The following is a 27,211-nucleotide window of genomic DNA, read 5'->3' on the forward strand; positions in this document are numbered from 1 at the left end:
TCAGATTCTCCAGCATCTGTAGTTCCTACTATCTCTCGCCAATTGGTATTAGACTGCTTTGCAAACCAACCACCAGACAGCTGGTGCTTAATAATTGTAGATCACGCAGTGGGTGTATGAGCCCCCTCATAACCCATCGAACCAGAGTGAAAGCAAGTCACCCCTCAATCTTTGGCTGCCTAAGGAGAGTTTCTGTGGGAAACATTGTACCAAAACACGTTAAAGTTTAGACTTATCATTTAAAGAGAAGCAGGCAGCATTTTGTAAAATGCAGAGTCAATTTATTTGAAGGTGTCTAACTTTATACAAACTAAATATGGGAAAGTTTATTGTAACTTATTTCTGACTCAGCTCCTATATTAATAAAGCTGTTTGTCTTGGGACCCACAGCAACGAATAGGGCTGCACTTCAGTGTCAGATATATGTCCTTATCTGGTCTGGCATACATGTGACTCCATACCTGCAGTCATGTGATTCACTCTTAAGTGCCCAATTAAGTGCTACTCAGTTGTATCTGATTATTATGAAGTCCAAGAAAGGTATTGTTAATCAAGGTAATTGTCATTGGTTCATGCATTATTTTTCTTCTGTTGAAACTTGCTGCAGTAAATGTTGCTGTTAGCAATCACTAGGTGGTGTGGAAGAGTAGGATGTGACTTGGTGGCTCTGCTTGGCCTTAGATTGATGTCTGAACAGAGCAATTGAGGGCTCAACTTGAGAATCTTCATCTTTCAGTTATGTCATGATGTGTTAGATTACATCCTGGTCTAAATGTTTGGTTCTTAAAAAAAGACTTGTGTTGTGCAGAACCATTTTGTTTTGATCTTGTATGGCGTGCATAGATTTCAAGGTAGGGCTTTCACCCTTCATGGTCTGTATTTGCAACTTCATGGTAAATGTAATTTTCTGTCAATTTGTCATCATGTCTTTCTTTCTTCCCAGTTTTTTTTGTTGTTGATTTACTGGCACTGTTGCGGTGTGTACACACTAACAGTTGCTGTTTGTACTTTTTTTTTGTCAGTAATTTATTTTTGCTTTGGTAGGACCTGGGTCTGTCATCATTTGTCTTGAGATTCTGGTGAAGGAAATTGTTGCCTTTTTTAAATTGTTCCTTCAGTCTGGATACTCAGACCCAGCGGAATCTTTTTAGATGAAGATTTTCAGGGTAGGCACCTGTAACTAGCGGTGTGCCACAGGGATCAGTGCTGGGCCGCAGTTATTTACATAAACGTTATTGACTTGGATGAAAAGAAGGTGGCGAATCTGTGGAATTCCTTACTGTAGAGGGTTCTCGAGGCTAGAACTTAAGTATATTCAAGGTTGAGATAGATTTTTAATCAGTAAGGGACTCTGGTTATATGGAAAAAACAGGAAAGTGGACATGACAATTAATATGTCAGCCATGATCTTGTTGAATGACGGAATAGACTTGATTAGCTGAATGCCCGACTTCTGCTCCTACATCTTTGCGGTGTATGGTGAAAGAGTCAACAAGTGTGTTATGTTAATATGCTAAAAGGACATGGGAGATAGAAGAGGAGTGGGTTTACAGTGGGGAAAGAATGAAAGTGTCTGAGCAATTCAAGAATGTATCAGAAATTGAGCATTCTAAAGTTGACCCTCCAGTTGTCAGATCAAATAATAAAGTTGAAAAGTTAGATCTGATATTATGCTATTTCCCAGAAACTATTGAGGTGATTTATGAAAGCTTTGCAGGTTCTTAAATGAATAAAATCAAGGCCAGAAAAAATGTCTTTTGCTATACATGATGTTGATGTAAGAGATGTGCCACCACAGAAGGGACATCCTTCCAGAGAATCCAGAAGAGGTAGCCCAAGTCAAGGAAGAGCTCAAATTCATGCTGGAAAATGACATTTTCGAACTGAATCACAGTTGTTGGAGCTCTCAAATTATCATTGCAACCCATCTGGTTTCAGTACAATCATAATGGCAAGATTATTGCAAAGTTAATGCGGTACAAAGGTGGATTCATTAGAAAACTGTATTGAGAGGATTAGACAAGAAAGTTTTGTTGGAAAAGGTGATTTATTGAAGGCAAGTTCCATCAATTAAAGAAATATTAGCCTTTGATAAAGTCCATCCAGGATTATAATGTAAAGTCATGACATTTGGAATGGAAGTATGCACTATCCACTTTTCAAAGTTTAACCAACATGGTCATTGAAGGATTAAGCGATAGTGCTATCTACTTTGTTGATTTGGTAGGTATTAACAGCACACTTACTACTACAAAGAGCCAATTTTGGTTATAAACTTGACAAAACCTAAATTTACCAAAACAAAACAAAAACACATTTGGCTGTACAGTGGGGCAAGGTCGTTAGCATTCAGAGCAACAAAAATACAGTAATCCTGCATTTATCTAGTGCTGAAGAGAAATCAAGTGATTTTGCCATATATGGGGGGGGAGGGGGGTGTACAATAGATTTTATTCAGAGTTTGTTCCAAACAGCAACACTAGTGCCTTTCCTGATAAGCATTTCAGCTATGGAGAGAGGCTGGATAAGCTTGGGTTTTCTTTGGAGCAGAAAAAGTTGAGGGGGGCTTCTGATTGAAGTGTATAAGATTATAAGGGGCATGGACAGGGTGGATAGAAAGTAGCTGTTCCCCTTAGTCAAAAGACCAATAACAAAGAAGCATAAATTTAAAGTGAAAGGCAGGAGATTTAGAGGGAATTTGAGGAAAACCATTGTCACCCAGAAGGTGGTGGGGGTTATGGAAAGCACTGCCTGGGAGGGTAGTTGAGTTGGGAATCATCATAACTGTTAAAACATACTTGGATGAGCACTTGAAGTATCCATAACATTATAAGGCTATGGGCCTAGTGTGGGACAGTGAGGCTGGAGTAAGTAATGGTGTATTTTTGGTGGTAGAAACTTGATGGGCTGAAGGGTCTTTTCTGTACTGTGCACATCTTGCTGCACGAGATTTGAATAGACAAAGAACAGTCAGCGTACCTCTGATAGCTTGAAAGCTGACCAGTTTTAAAAACACTGAATTATGTTAAGCTATTTAAACTGGCTATTGATATCATTGATAGCTTTTTTTTCTATTTGTTCATGGGATATAGGCCCCACTGGCTAGGCCAGCATTTATTGCCCTTCTCTAATTGCCTGGAGAGTAGTCAAAAGTCAGTTACGTTTGTGTAGGTGATGAGACGCCTGGAGGCCAGCCCAAATAACGGTAATGGATTTCCTTCCCTGATAGACATTAATGAATCAGATCTTATGACCATGACAGTGATTTCGCAGTAGCCGTTAAGCCTGCTTTTTATTTCAGATTCTTATTCAAATCACATTTCACAATTTACCATTCCAACTTACGTCCCCAGAATATTAGCCTGCGGTTCTGCATTCCTAGTTCAGTGATGTTATCGCTCTACCAACACCTCCCAGGACAGGTTTCACTTCAACCCCGATCTCTGGCCTAATGTTGCTGAGCGCTGAGATCCCATATTTAATTCACACTTTGTCATTTTCCACGGTGGGATTTGATCCTACATCCCTAGAAAATTACCAGGTATACCAGGCTGGTTCCTGGGATAGCATGACTAACTTATGAAGAGAGACTAGATGAGTTAGAACTATATTCACCGAAGTTTAGAAGAATGAGGGGGGTATCGCATAGGAACCTATAAAATTATAAGACTAGGCAGGGTAAATGCAGGAAAGATGTTTCCAATTACCAAGGAGCCCAGAAGCACGGGTCACTGTCTACAGATACTGTGTAGACCATTGGGACTGAGAGGAGGAGAAATTTCACCTGGAGAGTGGCGAGTCTGTGGAATTATTTGCCACAGAAAGCAGTTGAGGCCAAAGCATTTAATGTTTTCAAGAACGCAGTAGATTCATTTCTTAGGGCTAAAGGAATCAAAAAGTATGGGGAGAAAGCAAGAACAGGGGACCAAGTTGGAAGATCAACTGTGATTAAATTGAATGGTGGAGAGCGCTCAAAGGGTCAATGGTCTACTCTTGCTCCTATTTTCTATGTTTCTATTAGCCTGAAATTATTTTTAACCAACCTGTGTGGACAAGTTATGACACACCTCCGAGGCAGGTGCAGTGGGAGGAACACACCATAGTCCCTCAAAATATTTGTCAGTAGGAAACCAGTTAAGCTGTGCCAGCTTCAGCAAGAAGCATTGGCGTACCGATGGAAAATCGCTGAGGTTTCGATTGGAACGACACCCCTTCTTGCAATTAGATGTTTTATAGCTTTATAAACTCGGCATTGAGTTCAGAAACGTCCAGCTATAATATTAGTCCCACTTTTGTTTATTTTGCCTTTGTCAGTTTTTTTTTCTTTCTTGTCAGTATAGTTTTAATCAATTTTAAGGAAGAAAACAACAGGCACCTTGACATTATGCTCTAAAAACTGAAAGAGATGCACACACAGTTATAAAAGTATGAATAGAGAAAGGATAAACAAGCAATCCAAACGAATTTATTGACGACTGAACTGCAACTGCTTGATTTGTGCCTCCTTTTCTAATGGTACATTACTTAACCTGCTAAACATTTGAAACATTGTTGACGGTAATGCTATTTTACTTTAAATTCACACAGCCTTATTTGGGTATGAATAGCAGTAAGAATAGTTTCAATAAATTGCAAAAACAAGATAAATGTTTTGTAATCTGTTTTCTCCCTTGTGGGAGATAATGATTCCTCATGATGTGATGTCATTAACACCTGCACAGGGGGCAACTAGGGACAGCCATTGTCTCATGTCCCAAAAGTGAATAAAGAACTTCCCCATTATTTTGCTTTTGTTTTTAATCAGCTGATCCTTAATTCTTCATTTGTACCTCCTGATTCACCTTTTATTTTCTCTCAGCCTATTACCACTCCCTTCGTTTTTGCACCACTGAATCTCTTCACATCTTGTCTCTCTCTTGTCTTCCACCAATTGTAGACCGTCCCTTTTACACTTATACCTCCCCATGTTCACCTACATGAAACTTATTATATCTCTAATCTTTCCCAGTTTTGATAAAATACCATTAACCTGGATTTTGCTGAACCTACTGAATATTTCCAGCATTTTCTGTTTTTATTTCACATTTCCAGCACCTGTAGAATTTCACTTTTTGCATAAGTGTTTAAAACTCCAACAATCAAAACAGTTTTAGACTTGATTAACTCATCAGGACTATTTAAATAAGATGTTGTCTAGTTATCTTGCTCAAGTTCCAGTTCTTATGCAATAGTTACAATTAAGTGTAAAAAGATCCTTTATAACTATCAGCTTTGAAAGATACAAATATCCTTTCTATTATTGGGTTAATAATTTTGCTGGTTTTTGATCCGTGGAAATATGTTCCAGATTTTAGGCAGCTAGAATTTGTCACTTATTATTGGTTATGTGCCTGACTATATCACAAAATTGAGCTCAAGTTTGAGATGATGCAATATTTTTATTATCAAAAAAGTGCAGTTAAAGTGATATTGTATAGCTACAGCATTTTGAAGATTCAGACTAACTCTCCAGCCTTGCTGTTTTCTAAAACTAGGAAGAAAATGTTGGATGCACTCAGCTGAGTAGCCACTACGAGGAGAACAGACAATGCTTTGGCTTTAGCCATTAGATGTTGTCTGACCAGCTGAGTGCTTCAGAGTTTTTGATTTTGGTTTCATATTTACTGCATCCTCAGTATTTTCCTTCTTGTGCACCTTTTTGTACATGTCTCATTTGCATCTAGATATGGTTTGAAAGGTAATGATGGGTACATTGTAATTTATTCTTTTACTTCTACCCCAATCCCCAAGCTCCTATGACTTCTAGTAGCAGAAGTGCACACATGATTTAAATGTAACCAAAAAGTTCGTAAACATGCCAAAATGCCAATTATGTTTGAATTGTACCATACTCAAAAATATTTCCATTTGACAAAAAAACTGCTGTTTGAAATAAAGCTTATAAAAACCAAATACATGTTAAAAGTTGCAGTTAAAAAATGTGTTAAATAGTTAAAAGTTGTACATTGTTTTTGAAAATCCTGTTCATTCAGCACCATAATGGGCTGTTCTGCATTTTTAGTAATTGTCTACATGTTGTGGAGCCTATGCCAGTGCCAGGTCGGGATGTGGAGGCTTACTGTCTGCTGTGTGAGTGTAAATATGAAGAAAGAAGCACCACTACAATCAAGGTACAACTAAACCTTCTCTATAATCTCTGATTAATTCTGCTCACCCAACTCAAAGCACAGTCCACCAGCTCCATTAAGAAGGGCTATTGCCATGGTTATCCCTCTAAATGACTCATTTAGTGGTGTCTTGGAGCTGATTTGTAAAAGCAGCTTTGGATTTATTTCATATTCCTATTTCATGCTTAGAACTGTACAACATAGAGAGGGGCTATTTGGCCTATTCCATCCGAGCTGCCAATTAATCCCACTCTTCTAATTCTTATAGCCACCCAAGTTTCTCCTTTTCAACATTAGATATGCATTTGAAAAATACAATTCAATGTTTTGGCCCACATTTTTTGTGACAGCACATTCTAGCTCATCATAACTTGCTACATAAAAACAATTCCTTATTCTCCCAATGGTTTATTTTGGCAGTTCTCAGCTCAAAGGATAATAGTCCCAGAATTCTGTAGCGCTCCCTGCTTTTGGTTTGGTTAGTGAAACTGGGAAGAGAATTTAAATTAACTCAGCCACTGCAACTTGGTCACAGACATTAAAGAGATACCAGATTTAAAACTTCAGTCTGTGCTGGCTATGCTGACATATATAGTCAAAACAGAAGCCATGCTGCAATTGGCTTCCCCGTGAGAAAAGAAAATAGCGGGGGCTTCCTTCTCCAGGGAATTGTTCTGAGGCCCTTGCTGGAATTATGCTTGTGTAGGAATCAAGTAAGAAGACCACCAAACTCAGCTATGACTATTCCTGCAGTGAATAACCTATTAATGTTCATTTTGGAGTCATATACAGGCCCCAACAGGGTAGATACAGGGGAGATGTTTCCTCTGACTGGGATCAGAATAGAGGAAAGCCATTTATAGTTGAAATGAAGAAAGGTTTTTTTCACATGGAGGGTAGTAAATCTTTGGCATTCTCAACCTCCTAAGGGCTTTGAGAATATTCAAGACAGAGATTGATAGATGTCTAGCTATTAAAGATAGCATGGGATATGGGGATAGCACAAGAAATTGGCATTGAGGTTGGAGATCAGCCATGATCTAGTTGAATGGCAAACAGGCTTGATGTGCCAAATGGTATTCTGCTCCTGTTTCCTATGTTCTTTTGATTGCCAACCCTTGCTGTAAAAAGTAGGGAGAAAAAAGAACCATCCACAGTTCATTCGTACTGGGGATCGTGTATACAACCTTGCATATCTGTGCCATCTGATTCAGATGAATAATACTCCAAACTGCTGCTGTCCTCATTCTGAAGATTGTTTTTGAAAGGTCCAGAGTGACTCACTGGCTAACTGACAGACACAAAATTGAACTTAATGCTGAAAATATTGTGCAGCAATTGTTATTTAAAGCAGTCAATTTCTAATATGGGGTGCAATGGAAATGTAAGCAAATGTGGAGTTATTGATTATGAACAACTGAAGATGCATTTATTCTTTGTAAATCTTGATTTGACAGGTGACAATCATCATTTACCTTACTGTTGTTGGAGCTCTACTAGTGTATATGGCATTCCTGATGATCGTGGATCCACTTATCCGAAAGCCAGATTCATACATTCAGCCTCTGCACAATGAGGAAGACACTGAGGTATGGAAAGTGAACTATAAATCCATCTGGATTTATAGATATAAGGTGGGGGGGGCTGACAATTTTTTTATATGGTGTTTAATATGCAAACACAGGTTGAATTTATACTCTCCATTTAATATCAGTAAATCAGCCTTTTAACATAGAATGAGGTTTTTTTCTTTTAGTTCTCTTTCATGTTGCCCTTCATTGCTTCCCATTGGTTTTGAAACTGTTACAGATAATGACACTGCCTGTGATCATGTTTATTATTCAATGTTCCATCCATAAGTAGGAATTCCACTTAAAAAGGTGTGCAGAAATTTATATCAAAATGGAATTGGGTCAGAGTACAAAACCAAAACCTGGATACTCATGAGAGGTATAATCCAAGAATGTAGGATGAATGGCACAGTCCAGAGCTAATAGTGTTTTGGAATCTTGTTCCTAAATTTTATTGACAATCACTTAATAGATCAACAGACCACCTGTCCAGCTAGGTAGCAACAAAACAAAATTGAATGCTTTTTATTAACCAAATAACTATTCATTAAAAGTAAGCATGAAAGGAATTGAACTGGAGAAGAGATTCTTAGAAAGGGATTTGGGAATGTAGAGACATCTCACTGAGAGTATGCCTAGAACCATGGAGTACCAGTTTTCAGAGGTTACACTGTGGATATAAATGTGCACGTGTTATAAAGCCAATGTAATATTATTAATAATTGTTGTCTCACTCTACATTGATTGCTCAATACATCATTCGCCAATATAATGCTCATTACTCAGTACCGCGTTCTGCAATGCAATATTATTCATCGCTTCTGATGTCGAAAAGAGAGAATCTTATTACACTACCTTTTAAAAGTCTTGATATACTGCTTCAGGCCTTTCGGTTGGCCTGTTGAATTGGAAATCTATACTCTCAAAGCCATGAAGAAATGTAATGTACTGAAGATTCTAAAAAGGCCTCATTTGATTCATGGCCTGTATGCAGTTGACAATTGAAGCAGAGAATTGCGAATGGTCTCAATGCCTCCTTCTTGCCTGGTAGCTTCTACTGGAAACTACATTTGTGTGTTGTAGAATTTGGGGTTTCTTTACCAAATCTCTGAGCATAGTCAAAGTAGAAGAACGTCAGCGCTAATCACTTCCCAGTCACCAGCAGGATTAAGGAAATAAGGGAAAGACAAGATACTATGTTACTTGCAATACATCTGGCAGAAGTGTGGATTACTGGCTGCAAAGGATTAGGTCATATTATTGATTGTTGACTAGAAATGTTGCTTGAAAACATGCAGTAGTAGGGAGGAGAGGAAGATAGGATCCCACTCATCTGCCTTACCAACTCCACAATCTCTGCCACCAAGAAAGCTGAGATCATTAATGTGAAGAGAACAGCACCTCCTGCAGGATTCCCTGCAGGTCATTTGCCATCTTGATCTTGTTGTGCATCCTCATCTATTGGTCAAAAGAACTGAAATGTTTACTAAGTATCATTGGCATTGCTGGAGTCACTAAAGTCATTTAGAGAAGAACATCTGTCATCCTTATCTGGAATGGAATATGTGTGTTTCCAGTTCAACAGCCAAGTTGTTAACTCTTCAATGTCTGAGCAAGTCTCTCAGTTATATCAAACTGCTACAAAGTCTGTAAAAAGGAATGGAACTGTACAGAACACCTGGCACTAGCATTGCATCAGACGACAAAAACAAACCCAGCTCTGTCAACTTGCAGTGACCTACTTCCTAACATCTAGGGGCTTATACCAAAATTAGGAGAGCTGATATACAGATTTTTCGAGGAACAGCCTTACATAATCATTGTCTGTGAGGTAAAATTCTGTGATAATGTCCGAGACACCACCATCACAATCCCTGATTATATGTTGCCTCACCCACAGGACAGGCGCACCAGAGGTGGTGACGCAGTGGTGTACAGTCAGGAGAGAGTTGTCCTGGGGGTCTGCTACATCAACTCTGGACTCCATGAAATATTGGTTCAAACATTAACAGGGAAACAACCTCTCTGATGCCCACCCCCCAGATACCCTGACAGATGAATCAGTCCCCCCCCCCCCATGTTAAACACCAATTTGGGAAATAAAACACTAAGCATGGCAAGGGTACAGAATGTACTCTGTTTGGGGGACTTCAGTGCCCTTCACCAAGAGTGGCTCAGTAGCATCACTAACCATCAAATTAGTCGAGTCCTAAAGGACCTAGGTGATAGACTGGGTTTGCACATGGTGAGAGAACCAACAAAAAGGAGAAACATGCTTGACCTCATCCTCACCAATCTATCTCTCCTAGATGCATCTGCCCATGACACTAGTAGTAGGAATTTTAAAATTTTTTCCTGGGTTGTGGGTGTCACTGGCAAGGGCAGAATTTGTTACGCCTCCCTAATTGTCCATGAAGAGAGTAACTTGCTAGACCTTTTGGAGGATAGTTAAGAGTCAACCACATACTGTGAGATTTGAGTCACATCTAAGCCAGACCAGGTAAGAGTGACAGATTTCCTTCCCAGAAAGACTCGCCATCACTGAGACCACCACCTTTATGTTTCTGATTTATCAACCAAATTTACATTCCACCAATACTGTGATAGGATTTGGCACCTTTGTCCCCAGGCCATTAGTCTGGCACTCTGGATTACTAACTATTCCAGTGCCATCATCACTGTGTCACCATATGCAAATACACGGTACTTGTGAAAATGAAGTCTCCTCTTTATGTTCAGGATACTGTCCATTATGTTGTATGGCATTGCCACTGTGCTGAATGGAATAGAATTTGAACAGATCTAGCAATTCAGAAAAAGTACATGACGCACTGTGGGTCATCAGCAGTGAATTATGTCCACCAATCATCTGTAATCTCATGGCTTGGCATATCCTCCACTCTACCCCTACCATCAGCCAGGTGATCAACTCTGGTTCAGTGAAGGTTGCTAGGAACAGAACTGAGCATACCTGAAATTGAGATGTCAATCTGATAAAGCTGCAACACAGAACTACTAGCATGCCAAACAGCAGAAACAATACGCAGCAGACAGGGATAAGTGATCCTATAATAAGTGGATCAAGTCTAAACTCTGCGGTCCTGTGATATCCCGCTGTGAATGGTGGTGGAAAATTAAACAACTAATAACAGGAACAGGAGGCCCCAGAACTGACCACATTCACAATGATGGGGGACTCAGCACATCACTACAAAATAAAAACAGGGGTGAAGCATTTGCAACCATCTTCAGCCAGAAGTTCTGAATGGATGATGCCCAGCTTTACTGATGTCACTCTTTAACCAATTTGATTATTTTGATTTGATGTCAAGAATTAGCTGAAAGCACTGGATACTGCAAAAGTTATAGGCCTGACTACATTCTGCAACAGTACCAACAAAAAGTATTCCAGAATTAGCTGCACAAAGCTTTCTCAGTGCAGCTACAACTGGCATCTACCCAGCAATGTGCAAAATTGCCCAGGTGTCTCCTGTCCACAATAAGGGTGCAAAATCCAACCCAGCTGATTAGTTCCTACTGGTCTCACTCTGCAAAGTAAGGGCAGGAGTCTTTAACGGTACTGTCAAGTGGTGCCTGCTCCTTAATAACCTCCTCACTCAGTCTGAGTTCTGCCAGGATCATTCAGTTCCTGACCACACTAAAACTTCTGGCCAAATATAGACAAAAAAGCTGAATTCCAGAGCTTAGGGTGGCAGTGACTGCCCTTGACATCAAGACAGCGTTTGACTGGGCATGGCATCGTGGAGCCCCAGCAAACTTGGAATCTATGCAAATCGGGTGGAAAACTCTCCAGTGGTTGGAATCGTACTTACAGCAAAGGAAAATAGTTGTTGGAGGTTATTCGTCTCAGTCATAGGATGTCTGTTTCTGCAGGAGTTCCTCAGGCAGTGTCCAAGGCCCAACATTTTCAGCTGCATCGTCAATGACCTTCCCTCCATCATAAGGTCAGCTGTGAGGATGTTCACTGATGATTGCACAATATCCAACAGCATTTGTGGTTCCTCAGATACAATGAAGCCTTTGTTCATATGCAGCAAGATCTGGACAACTTCCAGGCTTGAGCTGATAAATGGCAAGAGTCAGCACTGTGATTTAACTTTTTAAGTTAAAGGTGGCACAGTGGCTCACTGTTTAGCACTGTGCCTCACAGCACCAGGGTCCCAGGTTCGATTCCACCCTCGGATGACTGTGTAGAGTTTGCACATTCTCCCTGTGTCCGCGTGGGTTTCCTCTGGGTGCTCCGGTTTCCTCCCAGGGTTCAAAGATGTGCAGGTTTGGTGGATTGGCCATGCAAAATTGCCCATCATAACCAGGAATGTGCAGGCTAGATGGGTTAACCATGAGATAAGATAGGGCAGTGGGCCTGGGTGGGATGCTCTTCAGCAGGTTGTTATTGACGTGATGGGCCGAATAGCCTGCTTCCACACTGTAGGGATTCTATGATTCTATAAAGTTTAATATATGATTTTGCATTGTGCATTTGGTAGTGAGGACCATAGCTATAGTTTTATTTTAGAGTTTTTTTGAGTGGTTTTTCGAAGTCTGGAAGTGTTTTGTTTCCATGAATTTTTAATAAATTATTACAATCCTTGAACTGAAGAGACAGATTTTAGTAGTTGATTGTATTTTTAAAAAACCTGTTCCCAATTGACGGGGTGCAAGGACACTGAGAGCAAGACAAAATCTATAGATCAGTCAACCATTGGGAAAAAAACTGAGTTTAGGGAACTCATGTTTTCTCTGAAGTTAAAGTAATGGTGAGCTTAGTTTGCAGTTAATTTTAGCTGTCTCAGGGAGAGATTCCAGCTGAAGGCAAAACCATGTAGTAAAAGTGCAGAAACTTACAGGAAGGAAGCCAGTTGAAGCTGTGCCAGCTGAGTAGGAGGGCTTGGTGTGGAGATGGGGATAGTGCTTCACTGTAGTATTTAGTGTTGTAAGGATGTTTCTGAGGTAAAGGAAATAGTTTGAATTTGAATTCCTTTCTGGTGTTTGTAATGAAATCTTTTCAGATTTCCTTTTCTGCTTAGAGAAATATAGTTCATATTTTTCATATTTTAAAAAATGTTTTGCTCTTTACATTAAAAGTGTACAGGCAGACTATTGTGAATAGGTTTAGTATCCGACCTTGGTTTAAAAAAACTTTCTCTGCAATCTAACTGGTCCAGCATTTACAAGTAACATACACAAGTGCCTTCTTAACAAGAGTGATTCTAACAATAGCTCCTTGAGCTTCAATGGTATTACATCCTGGGTTTCCACTGACCAGAAACTGAGCTGGACAAATCATATAAATCAGTGCCTACAAAAGCAGGTCAGAGGCTAGAAATTCTGGGACAAGTAACTCTGATTTCTTGACTCCCAAAACCCTATCCACCATCTACAACACATAAGTCCAGAGTGTGATGGAATACTCTCCAGCTACCTGTTTGAGTGCAGTTCCAACAATACTCCAATAGCAGGGCAAAGCAGCTGACTTCATTGGCACCCAAACCAATACCTTTCCATTTTTAATCCTCCACGCTAGTTTACGTGTCTATACCATCTACAAGATTTAGTGCACAACTTCTACAATCTTGAAAAACAAAGCCAGCAGGTCTCATGGGAGCATCACCTGCAAGTTGCCCTCCAAGACACACTGTATCTGGACTTGAAACTGTGTTGCAGTTCCTTCGTTGTCACTGGATCAAGATCCCTGCAACTCTTGTTCCAGTGATGCTGTAGGTGTACCTTCCTCCTGACTAAAGGTTAAAACTCAAGTAAAATTGGCTAGAGGAAGGTGTCTAAATAAGTTGCAACCTGATTTAGAGATAGTAGGAACTGCAGATGCTGGAGAATCCGAGACAACAAGGTGCAGGGCTGGATGAACACAGCAGGCTGAGAGGCTGCTTGGCCTGCTGTGTTCATCCAGCTCTGCACTTTGTTGTCTTGCAACCTGATTTATATGGTTATGTTGACCCAGAAAGTAAAACCAGTAAAACTGGTTCAACTTGTCTTGTATTCTTCTTCGTGTAAGTTCAGTATGAACTGTTCATTCATTTACAAGTAGTACTGATTTTTGTTACTGGATTTTCCTCAAGCTAGAACTTTCCTCTATTGTATTAACATAGTCACATCGCCTAGATATGGTTTAATTTCAGTTGCAATTTTATTTTATTGTGTCAAAAGGTTGTGGCCTCAGGACTTATTCAAGATAATGGCATTTAATACAGACTGCCATTCCTGTGCAGTACTGACGGACTGCTGCATTGTCAGCGATGCATTTAGATACGACACCAAGCTTAAACCCCTTTCTATTGAACTTGATTCAGGGTAATATTAACAATTCCATGGCAGTATTCGAAAAAGTGCATTAAGTTCTCTTCACTTTTTTTTTCTACCAATGCCACCACAAAAAAAAACAGGTGAACTGCTTGTTCATCTTACTAATATTTGTGAGAATGTTCTAGTTCAGAATGATGCCTATGTTGCTTACAGAGTATAATTGTTATATGCAATAGATGAGGATCCTGTAATGTTCTTACAGTGACAATAATAGCATGCTGTATAAATGTGAGCCCTGTATATAGTGCTTGTGTTTCTGCTTTCTGGTTAATATTCCAACCACTGAACTCGTTGTTCTAAACATTTTCTTTCAGGATAAATTTTGTTAAGTATTTTCCCCCTTTTTGTTATTTTATTGTTGGGTAACTATGTTTAATCTCAGTAAGTTTTTTACTTTGAGAATTTCTTCGTTTAATGGTTGTAGCTTTTAAAATTACCTGTGTAATCTAAAAATAAAACATATATTTAAGATCAAACAACTTAAAAAAGCTTACCACGCTTCCTGCCACTCCTGTTTTAATAGATTTATTGCAGTCATTTCCTGCTTTGTTTACAGTGTCGTGATGCTTCTAATACTAGGTTGGGTAAAATTTATTCATGCCAGTCTGTGTGAGGGCTGATGAGAGCCAATGTAGGTGGTCTGATGGTAACAAGAGGAAATGAATTTTACAAGTGCTTATTATGAGGTAAGAAATCAGTGTTAGGCTGGTCAAATGTCAGTGAGCAACGCAAAGTCAGACACTTCAGGATGTCATCAGTTAAAAGCAATTTCCATTTATGTTTAAAGACATTATCTGGACAGAGTAGAAATTGGCAAGTTATCACAACTTTTACCTTCTGTGGCTATGCCATGATGTTGAGTGGCGTCTGAAATCAGAGATTTCAATTTGTTGACAGTTCTCGTTCTTTTTGAAGTTAATGTTATGAACAGTTAAAACTAATTTCCATACACCTGTGATGGGCCTGATTGAACTTGAGCCTGTACCTAGGTCTGGTCAAGTGGACAATGCCACACAGACTAGAAACTGCACTGAGTTGATCAGCACAATATTGGAACCCTCGTGCTCCATGAGACTGATGGGAGTAACAACCAGGTTTTTTTTTTGCTTGTAGTTGTTACCTGCTAACTCTGGCTAGGAAACCTGTGACCATTATAGTGGTGAGGTTAGGATCAGGTTCCAGGCTGCTGCTTTCCTAATCACCTAACTGTTAGCACACTGTCAGGCGCACTCGCAGATAAGCTACCAGAGAGCTTTTGAGACTCAATTCTCACCCTCAACATTTGTACCTTCAGGATGGGAGGAACTAGAAAGTATGGTTTTACAAGTAAAAACTATACGATTTATACTTGTTTTAGCAGGTGAATGTCATAAAATGTGGATTTAGTTTGATTTGACCTGAACACTGCAATCATTAATCTGTCCCATTCACGATTTAAAAATGAATGTTACGGTCCTTCAAAGAAGGTGTGGCCATCTACCAGTAGACACTGACAACAGACTACATCCTTGACTTTAACCAATCTTCATTTTTATGTTAAGATAAAAGATGGAGCAAATTCTGGCATTCCTTTTACAGAAGAAAGCATAACTAAAACTGGAAGGAAAGAAAGTTTTATTTTATAAAACTCACGTGCTCCAAGCTGGTGGAATAGGAAGACTGTCCTCTGTGTGCTTCTCTCACCTGCATAATAATGAACGTTCCTCATTAAATTCAATTTTTCATCCCTTTTTTCAAAGAAATAAGACAAATCCTAAAGCCCAATGCTGCAACATGTTCAGCGACAGATACACGAGTACAAGATTAGTCTGGTGTAAGAGTAATTTTTTTCCTCTGTGCAGAACCAAAACTGTTCAAATTACATCTCCACTTATGTGCTTTTGGGGTCTTAATAACGATAAAGAGAAACTTTGTTTTTTCATGGGAGGCTCAGATAGCAGTTATTGCTCATCCCTAGTTAACACTGAGAAGGTGGTGGTGGTGAGCCACCTTCTTGAACCATTGCAGTCCATTTGTTGTAGGTTCACGCACAATACTGTTAGGGAGGGAATTCCAGGATCTTGACCCAGTGACACTAAGAGAAGAGCATCATATTTACCAGTAGAAATGATAAGTGGCTTGGAGGAGATCTAGCAGTTAGTGATGGTTCCATATATCTGCTGCTGCTGTCCTTCTAGATGGTATGATTGTGAGTTTGGATGATGTTGTCTAAGGAGCATTGGTGAATGTTTGTGGATTTGTTGCCAGTCAAGAAGGCTGCTTTGTTCTAGGTGGTGCCAAGCATCTTGAGTGTTGTTGAAGTTGCACTCATCCAGCAGGTGTGGAATAGTTCATTACACTCCTGACTTGTGTCTTCTAGATAATGAACAGACTTTGGGGAGTCGGGAGGTGAGTCACTTGCTGCAAGATTCCTAGCCTTTGACTTTTTCTTGTTGCAGTCGTATTTATATAGCTAATCAAGTTCAGTTTCTAGTCAGTCTGACACCCAAGCTGTTAGTGGGTGATTTGGCAGTGATAATAGAATTTGATGTCAAGGGGCGATGGTTAGATTCTGTCTTGTTGGAGAATGTCTTTACCTGGTACTTAATGTGGCGTGAATGTTACTTGCTACTTGTCAGCCCAAACCTGGATTTTGTCCAAGTCCTGCTGCAATTGGACATTGACTGCTTCAGTATCTGAGGAGTCAAGAATGGTGCTCAACATTCTGCAAACATCTTCATCCATGATCTTATGATGGAGGGAAAGTCATTGATGAAGCACTTGAAGTTGATTGAGCTAGATATGTGAGTTGGGCAGCAATGTGTACTATCTACAAGATGCACTGCAAAAAATCACCAAAGATCCTTAGACAGCACTTTCCAAAGCTATGACCACTTCCATCTAGAAAGGCAAGAGCAAGCAGATACATGGGAACACCACCACCTGCAAGTTCCCCTCCAAGCCACTCACCATCCTGGCAAGGAAATATATTGCCGTTCCTCCACTGTTGCTTGGTCAAAATCTTGGAATTCCCTCTCTAAGGGCTTTGTTGGTCAACCTACGAAATGTGGACCGCGACAGTTCAAGAAGGCAGCTCATCACCACCTTCTCAAGGGCAACTACGAACAGGCAATAAATACTGGCCAGCCAGCGATACCGCATCTCACGAGTGAATTTTAAAAATCTTCTGCTTCACTGTGCTCTCTTCCCTAGTTAATATTTCTTCACAAGACGCTTATGCAGTAAGTGAACTGTACTTAACAAAAACAAAAAGGACTGTGGGTGCTGGAAATCAGAAACAAAAACAGAACTGGCTGGAAAACCTCAGCAAGTGTGGCAGCATCTGTGGAGAGAAATCAGAGTTAACATTTAGGTTCCAGCGACTACTCTTCGGAGCTGATGGTGGCTAGGAAAATGATGGATTTTATGCAGAAGATAGGGTGCAGGATGCGGATAAGGAGTAAATAGGTGGACATAGAGCCCAGAGAAAGAACAACAGTTGGACAGACAAAGGAGCGGATAAGAAGCAGCCAAGGAGAATGAATAGCTACTAATAGGGACAATTCGTGGCTAACAATGTAATAGCAGACCATGTGATAACAAGACCTGGTATGTGGGGGTTGGGGTAAGGACATGGGAGAAGGTGTCCCAAGTCCTAAAATTGTAAAACTTGAAATTGAGTCCAGAAGGCTGTACAGTTCCCAGGTGGAAAATGAAGTGTTGTTCTTCCAGCTTGTGCTGAGCTTCGCTGGAGCACTGCAGCAAGCCTGACAGTGATGTTGGCCAGGGAGCAAGGTGGTATTTTGAAGTGGCAGGCAATTGGAAGCTCGGGGTCTTTTTTTTGGTCAACAGAATGTAGGTGTTCTGCAAAGCAGTCCCCCAGTCTACACTTCGTTTTCCCAATGTAGAGGAGACCACACTGTGAGCAGTGAATGCAGTAGACTAGATTGAGTGAAGTGCAGGTAAAGCCCTGCTTCACCTGGAAGGTGTCTTTGGGTCCTTGGATACTGAGGAGGGAGGAAGTAAATGGGTAGGTGTTACAACTTCTGTGGTTGCAGGGGAAGGTGCGGTGAGGCTGTGGGTGGTGTTGGGAGTGAAGGAGCAATGGATCTAGGTGTCCCAAAGGGAACAGTCCTTGTGGAAGTTTCACAGGGAGGGGAGGGGAATATGTGTCTTATGGTGGCTTCCCACTGTGTTAGTGAACTGTATTAGTGGTTTGTATTCAACAGTCTTATATACTGCCTTCCTCTCTAAACCTTAAAACCTTTTATTTCTGGAGCTGTTCACTTAACGTTTAAGCCACTCAGGACTTTGCTTCTGCCAGTCCTGGCTGTTTTGGAAACCACTAAATTGCACTGCTAATCTTAGAAGTCGTTTTTCTGAATGACTTGAGTCCCTCTGCAAGAAAACTACTTGCTCACTGACCTTCTGAGTTGCTATATCTTTCTAAAAGAGCTTGTATCTGTCTCCTTACATAGGACATCTAGGCAACAGCCCTTTTTTCTCTTTCTTTTACCCTTTGTTTTCTAAAGCACTGAACTATTCACCTCAGTGGCTTTTGTTAGAAGTCTAATTTAGATGCATGTTTGCCACTTTCCAGACAACCCTATGTCTCTCCTTCTAAACACACACAATATAGAAATCAAAGCTACACATGGTTTTCTTTACTTTTAGAACCCAAGTTTCCAAATAATAATAATTAATGAACCTTAACAACCGAAGTAACATTCTGTGAATAAAGTGGAACAGGTGGATGTACTGTATTTAGATTTCCAAAAGTCATTCGATAAGATGCATTATCAAGGAGTACTGTAGAACATAAAAGCTCCTGATGTAGGGATAGCATATTGGTATGGATAGAAGATTGGCTGACTAACTGGAAAGACAGAACAGGTATAAATGGCTCATTTTATAGTTTACTAGATATAACAAGTGGTGTGCCATAGGGATCAATGCTGGGATCACACCTGCTTATGATTTCTATAAATGACTTGGATGAAGGGTCTGATGGTATGATTGACAAGTTTACTGATGATACAAAGATACCAGAAAAGTAAGTTGTGTAGAGATCGTAAAGAGGCAAGCAGGGTTTATTGACAGCTTAAGTGAAAGGGCAAAGTTCTGACAAATACAGTATACTGTGGGAAATGAGAAATCTTCCTATTGTGGCAAGAAGAATAACAAAAGCCCATTGTCTAAATGGAAAAGAATTACAGGGGGATCTGTGTGCCCTCTTCATGAATCACATAAGATTAATACGCACATGGAGCAAGTAAGTAGAAAAGCTAGGAGGATATTATCATCTTTAGTGAAGGGGAATTGAATACAAAAATAGGGAGGTTATGCTTCAGTTAATGAAAGCATGTCTGGGGCACTTTGTGCAATGTTGGTGTCCTCATCTAAAAAAGGATATAAATGCATTGAAAGCAGTTCAGAGAGGGTATACTAGACTAGTATATAGAAAGAGCAAGTTGTCTTATGAGGGAAAAGTTGACCAGGTATGGCTTGTATCTGCTGGAATTTAGAAAGGTGAAAGGTGATCTGGTTGCAACGGACAAAAGCCTGCAAAGGACCAAGGCGGTGAAAGGTTATTGAATGTTTGCAGGAATGTGAAGTAAGATCAGGCGTGATCTTATACAGTGGTAGAGTAGGATTGAGGGCCAGTTGCTACTCCTAACTCATATGTCCAATCATCTTCCGTCACTAGTGACAAGTGGATCATCCATTCTACCTCTTTCTGATAACCATATCATTGCAGACATCAGTATTCAGCCAATTCACTACACTCTGATATCAAGAAACTGTACCAGTGCAGGAAAGGTTATGGATTGCAACCATGTCCCAGCTACAGTGATGAGGATTTGTGCCCCAAAATACTTCTGCCAAGCTGTTTCAGTGCAGTTACACCACTTGCATCGACCTGGAAAATTGCATAAATATACCCTGTCATCAGGGCAAATCCAATCTGGCTAGTTATTATTTATGATATAACAAGGTGTAGAGCTGGATGAATGCAGCAGGCCAAGCAGCATCAGAGGAGCAGGAAGGCTGACGTTTTGGGCCTAGACCCTTCTTCAGAAATGGGGGAGGGGAAGGAGGTTCTGAAATAAATAGGGAGAGAGGGGGAGGCGGATAGAAGATGGATAGAGAAGATAGGTGGAGAGGAGACAGACTGGTCAAAGAGGCGGGGATGGAGCCAGTAAAGGTGAGTATAGGTAGGGAGGAGATAGGTCAGTCCAGGGAGGACGGACAGGTCAAGGGGGCGGGATGAGGTTAGTAGGTAGGAGATGGGGGTGCGGTTTGAGGTGGGAGGAGGGGATAGGTGGGAGGAAAGACAGGTTAGGGAGGCAGGGACGAGCTGGGCTGCTTTTGGGATGCAGTAGGGGGAGGGGAGGTTTTGAAGCTTATGAAGTCCACATTGATACCATTGGGCTGCAGGGTTCCCAAGCGGAATATGAGTTGCTGTTCCTGCAACCTTCGGGTAGCATCGTTGTGGCACTGCAGGAGGCCCAGGATGGACATGTCATCTGCGGAATGGGAGGGGGAGTTGAAATGGTTCGTGACTGGGAGGTGCAGTTGTTTAGTGCGAACCGAGCGTAGGTGTTCTGCAAAGCGGTCCCCAAGCCTCCGCTAGGTCTCCCCGATGTAGAGGAGGCCACAACGGGAACAGCGGATGTGCAGGTAAACATCTGCTTGATGTGGAAAGTCTTCTTGGGCCCTGGGATGGGGGTGAGGGAGGAGGTGTAGCACTTCTTGCGGTTGCAGGGAAAAGTGCCTGGTGAGGTGGAGCTGGAGGGGAGTGTGGAACGGACAAGGAAGTCACGGAGAGAATGGTCCCTCCGGAAAGCAGATAAGGGTGGGGAGGGAAAAATATCTTTGGTGGTGGGGTCGGATTGCAGATGGTGGAAGTATCAGAGGATGATGCGTTGGATCCGGAGGTTGGTGGGGTGGTACGTGAGGATGGTGGGGGGGAGGGATTTATTGTTAGTTATTATTGCTATCAGCTTTTTCTTAGTAAACAGTAAAGAGGTGAGACGTGTCCTAAACTGTACCACGATTTGGATGGTTTAGCTCCAGCAATCATTACAACCTTGGTCTAACATGGACAGGGAGGCTGAATTCCTGAGTTTCTTGAGTAGCATATGCTAAACATGACATTGCTACCACTTAGAAAGGTAAAGGCAAATAGTGCATGGGAGTGTCATCACTTCCAAATTTTCCTCCAGGTCACATGCCAACCTGATTTGGAAGTATATCAGTGTTCCTTCATCAAATCAAAAACCCAGAACTCCTTTTGCTTAAACAGCCTCAGGGAGCAGTGGTTCAAGAAGCTGACTCACCGCCACCTTCTCAAGGGTAAATAGGGATGCTCAATAAAAGCTACCATTTATGTAAAAAAAATTATATTTTAAAGCTCTGTGGTTTTATAATTGTTTTCAAATGTATGGAAAATTATTGGCATGTTCAAATTTTACTACTGTCCAGCTTTACATCAATTCACATTAAGTACCATATAACTGCAAACCTCGCCTTGATGTACAGAAACTGTAGCTGTCTGGTAATGGGTGGTGGTGGGAAATTTAAGACCATAAACTGAAAATGCAATATTCAAGTAGTTTACTACTACTTAAGACCGAAGTGTACTGATTCCCTGGAGGAGTCCAGTGTGTGGGTGGCCTGTGAGACATATCAAAATATTGTGTTCTCGAAATGTATCTTGCTTCCCCCTTGCTATGTGAACACTTGCGGTCCTTGCAGAGGTTCACAATAGGCTGCTGCAGTTGAGGAGTATGATCTGCTAAATAGCTGTAGCTGATAGCAGAGCTTTTGTATATTATGTGAATGGCAAATGCTGAAGCACCTCTCTTGTAGTTATTTCCTGAGTGTATGTGTCTGTGTAGATTTGTATCTTTATACTTGAATTATGTAAATAGTTGCTGAGTGTTTGGTGTTTTGACATTTTACTTCCCTTTGGTATTTTTGACCTTGGATTACTTTGTTTCTTTGAGTCTACTTTTGCTTGAGTAAAGCTCAAGCTGTCAGTTTGGAGGAAGTATGCTTGTTTTCGGTTGTGCAATTGCATTCCTGCTATAAGATGTGAATTAATCCTTTGAGTGCGGGGCGGAGATCTGAATCTGTCTGGCAGGTTGTCTTGTCATGAGACATTTGAGTTGCCCTTACAGTCCTGGTTTTAATGCCTTACTGGTCACTTTTTCTTTGTAGTCCGTGATTCTACTGAGGGGAGACTCTTTGATCATCACTTGTGCTATTTTCCAAATTTTATTTGTTACAGAGGTAGTGAAAACCTATGCATTCTAGCCTGATTTCAAAAAGATCTTCATTAAGCTTGTACAAAACAGATCAGAGCAACTATTTATTACTCTTGGCAGGTTTGTTTTTCTGCAATATTTCAATACTATCAACAAACGCTCATCATGCTTCACGTTTATCACACACAAACACAGGAAAGTACCAGACTTGTCTCTGGGATCAATGTGATGCACAGAGTAATGTTTCTAATGAGTTGTTCAGCAGAAAGGTCAGAGAAAATAGAAGCAGTAAGGGTACTTTGGCCATATCTGGAGAGTTAGGTATTTTGTGATGTCAGTGGGAGAACCTTTACCAGTAAGGGAATTCATTCACATCATTCAATAGGAAAGCTGCTCTTCAAGAATGTTCATTTTTACTTCAGCTGATGAAGCTACAAGGAGTAATGCAAAACTAAAAGGTACTTCAGTGTCAACAGAAAAGAGGTTGAAATTATAACCTTCTGTGGAATTCACTAATGTACCAAGAAACTCAAAATTTATAATGCATAGTCATTCACATGCACACTGGCCTGTGAATGATCGTCAAAAGTCTCTTAGGGTCGGGTCTGCTCTGCAGGGAGTAAAGGGAGTTCCAACATGGTACAAACAAGATATGGCTAGGAGGAGGGATGTTCTAATCAAAATTGAGGACAGATATTATGCTCTGAATTTGTTAAGCTCAAAGTTGTTGTACCTCCAGCTTTCATTGAGCTTCATTGGAACCTCATTTTTCACTTAGGCACCTGGCAATGGACCCATTTTCTCTTTTCATAACATTTACACATATTTTACACACGTATCTCTCCTACAGCACCATTAGCTCTCTCTTTTATCTTTTGCTCTTGACACCTTCAGCATTTGTTCCACTCACTGCACATCACCAACGGCATAAAACAAGCTGTCGTGTTCACTGTTGGATTCCTTGCTTTTTGTGCTATATATCAATTTAGACATAAATATAGGAAGCATGATCAAGATGTTTCCAGATGGTACAATAATTGGCTGTGTGGCTGGAAGTGAGAAAGAGTACTGTAAATGGCAGGAAGATATCAATCAGGTAGGCAGCAATTGAAATTTAACAAGGATAATGGTAAGATAAAGGTAAAGGGAGTATGAACAAAGTTAAGAAATGCACACTAATTGTTCAACTGCTGGGAAGTGTAGAGGATAGACACCTTGGAATACATGTCCACACATTCCTTGAGATAGCAGGAGGTATAGGCAAGATGATTAAGATGACATACAGGAAACTTCCCTTTATTAGCCAGGACATAGAATACAAGAACAGTGAGATTGTGCTAGTATTCTATAAAAGACTTGTTAGACTGCAGCTAGAGTACAACATACAATTCTGATCTGTCTTACAGGAAGGAGCCCTGAATTTTTTTTAAACCAGGAAGACAATGTGAAAATTTGCTTGCGTTGGGCAGAATAATCATTGATGAACACTAGCAGGGGCAACTAAGTGATAAAATTGTAAGCTCAGAAGATACCTGTGAAAGCTCAATGTGTGGAAAATCCAATATACAACAATGCTTAACTGTTTTATAGTTATATTACGAGTCTTGTTACTTATAGCAGTATTATTTTCTTGATCATCTACAGTTATTGAGTCAGCATGTTTTTTGTACTAGTTAACTATCTGTTATTGGCAGTGTTAATGTTTCTATTGACAATTGCATAATCATCTAACGTAGAATGAGTCAGTTCTTTTCATGCTACCTAAAGCAAGCAATAACACTCCTTTCATTCCTAGAATAGATCTCAATAGAATTGACTAAATGCCTTCAGCTTTGTCATGACTTGTACTTAATGGGCTAGATAGAACTATATCAGAAATCCTATTTATCGAAATATTCTGTGCTGCACTTCTTGTGAAGAATTGTTTAAAACTTGCTTATACTGCATTTTGGCATAATTTTAAACGAATTGTTCAGTGGAGCAGAGTAACAGGAGTAGGCCATGCAGCTCGTTGAGCCTGTTCTACCATTTAATGAAACCTTGGCTGATCTCTGGCCCATGTCTCTTAATTTTTTTGGTAAACCAAGCTCTTATCTATCTCAAATTTAAAACTAACAATTGATCGAGCATCAACTGGCTTTTTTGGAAGAGTTCCAAAACTCTACCACCTTTTGTGTGTAGAAGAGGTTCCTAATGTCTCTCCTGATCGGTCTGGCCCTAATTTTCAAACTGTTCCTCATAGTCCCAGCAGTAGGCATAAGGCAGAAAATATGCAACTGTCCAAATTAACAAGACTCCATATGCATCCAGTGCAGTTAACCTTTTTTATCTGAATACTGCTTAGGAAGTTAACCTTTGGTATATTTCTCATCCTGGAGAAATCTGAATTTATACATGAATCTAGATTCCTCTTCTGAACTTCGAGCAATCTGCACTGTTTGTAGTATAACACTGACAAGCTGTAATTATGTTGTAGTAGTACATAACGTGGAGATAAACATTATCCTTCATTTCCTTCACCCTTATGAGTTGAAAGGCTGTTTTTAGGATTACTACCTCACAGAATGCTGTACACTCTGAGTGGCTACTACTGTTTACAATATAAAAACAGCTGGCAAAGCAATTTTGTAAAAATGGAAACACGTTGTTCCACTGTGCTTCTACGCACAATACTTACCCTTTTCTGGTGTAGAAGGGTTTTTGGCAACAGAGGGCCAATTTTCAAAGCCCAAGCCACCATTCTCCAGAATTCCCTGCATTTCAGAATACACCTTGTGGATTGGAAGATAGCAAACATAATTTGATCAGGTGCTTCAAGAGATTATTAGACAAACACAGGCTCATCGAATTGGGTAGTTTTTGAAAAAGCACAAATTGAGAATTACTTAATAGATTGTAAAAACAACAGGAGCAAATTGGTCACTTTCATTGTCAGGCTGTGATCAGTGTGGTAAGTGCAAAGATCAGTGCTTGAGTTTCAGCTATTTGCATGGTATAGCAAAGACTAAATTGAGGACATAGTAGGAACTGCAGATGCTGGAAAATCTGAGATAACAAGGTGTAGAGCTGGATGAACACAGCAGGCCGAGCAGCATCAGAGGAGCAGGAAGGCTGACGTTTTGGGCCTAGACCCTTCATCAGAAAATCTGATTCATCAAAATCATTTTCTGATGAAGGGTCTAGGCCCGAAACATCAGCCTTCCTGCTCCTATGATGCTGCTTGGCCTGCTGTGTTCATCCAGCTCTACATCTTGTTATCTCACTAAATTGAGGAGATTGAGTGTAATGTATCCAGTTTGCTGGCCATGCAAATCTAGGTTGGAAATTAAACTGAGGAGGTCACAAAGAGGCTACAAAAGAATTATCAGGTTAATGAGTGGGTCAAGATTGTGGCAGATGACACCAGTCACAGAAGTTTAATACACAGCTACTTGAGCAATTATGCAGAGAAATGAAATGTGAGTTTTTAATCAAAGAGATTGGAGGGTGAGGACAGTTGTCTTACTGCAATTATATAGGGCCTTGGTGAGACCACACCTGGAGTGTAGGCATAGGTCTCCTTACCTAAAACAAAACCTATCAACTTGTATTAAAGGGAATGCAACAAAGTCTCACTCGACTGATTTCTGGGATGACAAGATTGTCATTTGTCAAGATTGAAAATGTCAGAGTTTAAAGAATGAGAAGCGATCTAATTAGAACATAATATGAAATTTTCCAGGGCTTGACAGAGTAACTGCTGGGAAGAACTAGGGATCACAATCTCAATAGGAAGGTTTGGCAATTTATGACTGCAGTAAGAAGTTTCTGCACTCAGAGTTGCGAAACTTTTGGCTCCCTATATGCAGGAAGCAGTAGATGCTTAGTTGTTGAGGTACAATCAAATCAGAGATCAGCTGATTCCTCAACATCCAGGAATACAGGAATATGGGGATAGATAGGCATGTGTAGCTGAAGCAGAAGATCAGTTGTGTTTATGGCAGACCAGGCTCTGATGGTCAGTTTGCCTGTTCTTGCTCCTATTTCTTCTGTTTTTAGTTCTTGTGACTTAGAAATGAAGTAGCAGTGACTTTATGCATTCACCATTGGATGTTCCAGATAGATGTTGAATGTGTACACGTTTTTTTGTTTCCCCATTTGACCAGTTTCTGTTTACCTCTTGATGTATAATTGGAATAATTATTTATTGAGATTTGAAGTTATCACTACTTGTTTACTAGTTTACATAGTATTGATTTGTTACACTAAGTTGTAACTTTGATATTAAATAAGTGATTTCGTGTTACCCAAGCTTAACAGCAAATTTTTTTTTTAAATTAGGACAATTATTCAAAGGTAGTTAACAAATACATAAACAAACATTCCTTCTTAACTTCTCGGGAATTAATTTGACAATCAACTATATGAAGCTGATAAAAGAAGTATTTAAGCTAATAGTGAATGGAAATGAGTATAAATAACTGACTGATGGGGCACTGTAATTTCCACAGCGCACTATCTTCCTCTGCCTAAAACATTTATCAAGGTTTTCTTTACAAGATGCAATGATTGTTGTTTCCACTGCTCCATATTCTACACTTTACGAACCCTCAATGTAAGCAAGGCTCTCCTGTGTATGCTGTCCATTCACCTGCTTTAATGACTGCTCATCACCAAGTTCCTACTAAAGGAATTCACACTGTAGAAGTAAACAGCATTATTTTTGAAAACTCTTAAATTTTCTGTTCACTACTTCAGTAGAAGTTGTAAATGGTCCCAAAACCTGATTTGTCCCTTATAACTATAATTTGCCAACCCTGATTGAATCTCTGCTGTACACTTTCCACTTTAAAGTAAAAACCAAAAGAACTGCAGATGCAGTAAATCAGAAACAAAAACAGAA

The 27,211-nt window shown here is 40.2% G+C and overlaps 1 protein-coding gene across 2 annotated transcripts in view; it reads left to right on the top strand.

Annotated features, from left to right (window-relative positions):
• tmem9 (transmembrane protein 9) overlaps positions 1–27,211 on the top strand; it is a 75,969-nt gene that overhangs the window by 29,997 nt on the left and 18,761 nt on the right. For both annotated transcript variants that reach the window (XM_048611917.1, XM_048611918.1), the window contains 2 exons: positions 6,062–6,170; positions 7,625–7,756. In XM_048611917.1, the coding sequence (XP_048467874.1) occupies positions 6,062–6,170; positions 7,625–7,756 (241 nt within the window). The remainder of the gene's footprint in view (positions 1–6,061; positions 6,171–7,624; positions 7,757–27,211) is intronic.

The sequence above is a fragment of the Rhincodon typus genome, chromosome 25 (assembly GCF_021869965.1).
Source record: "Rhincodon typus isolate 14 chromosome 25, sRhiTyp1.1, whole genome shotgun sequence".
Lineage (NCBI taxonomy): Eukaryota > Metazoa > Chordata > Chondrichthyes > Orectolobiformes > Rhincodontidae > Rhincodon > Rhincodon typus.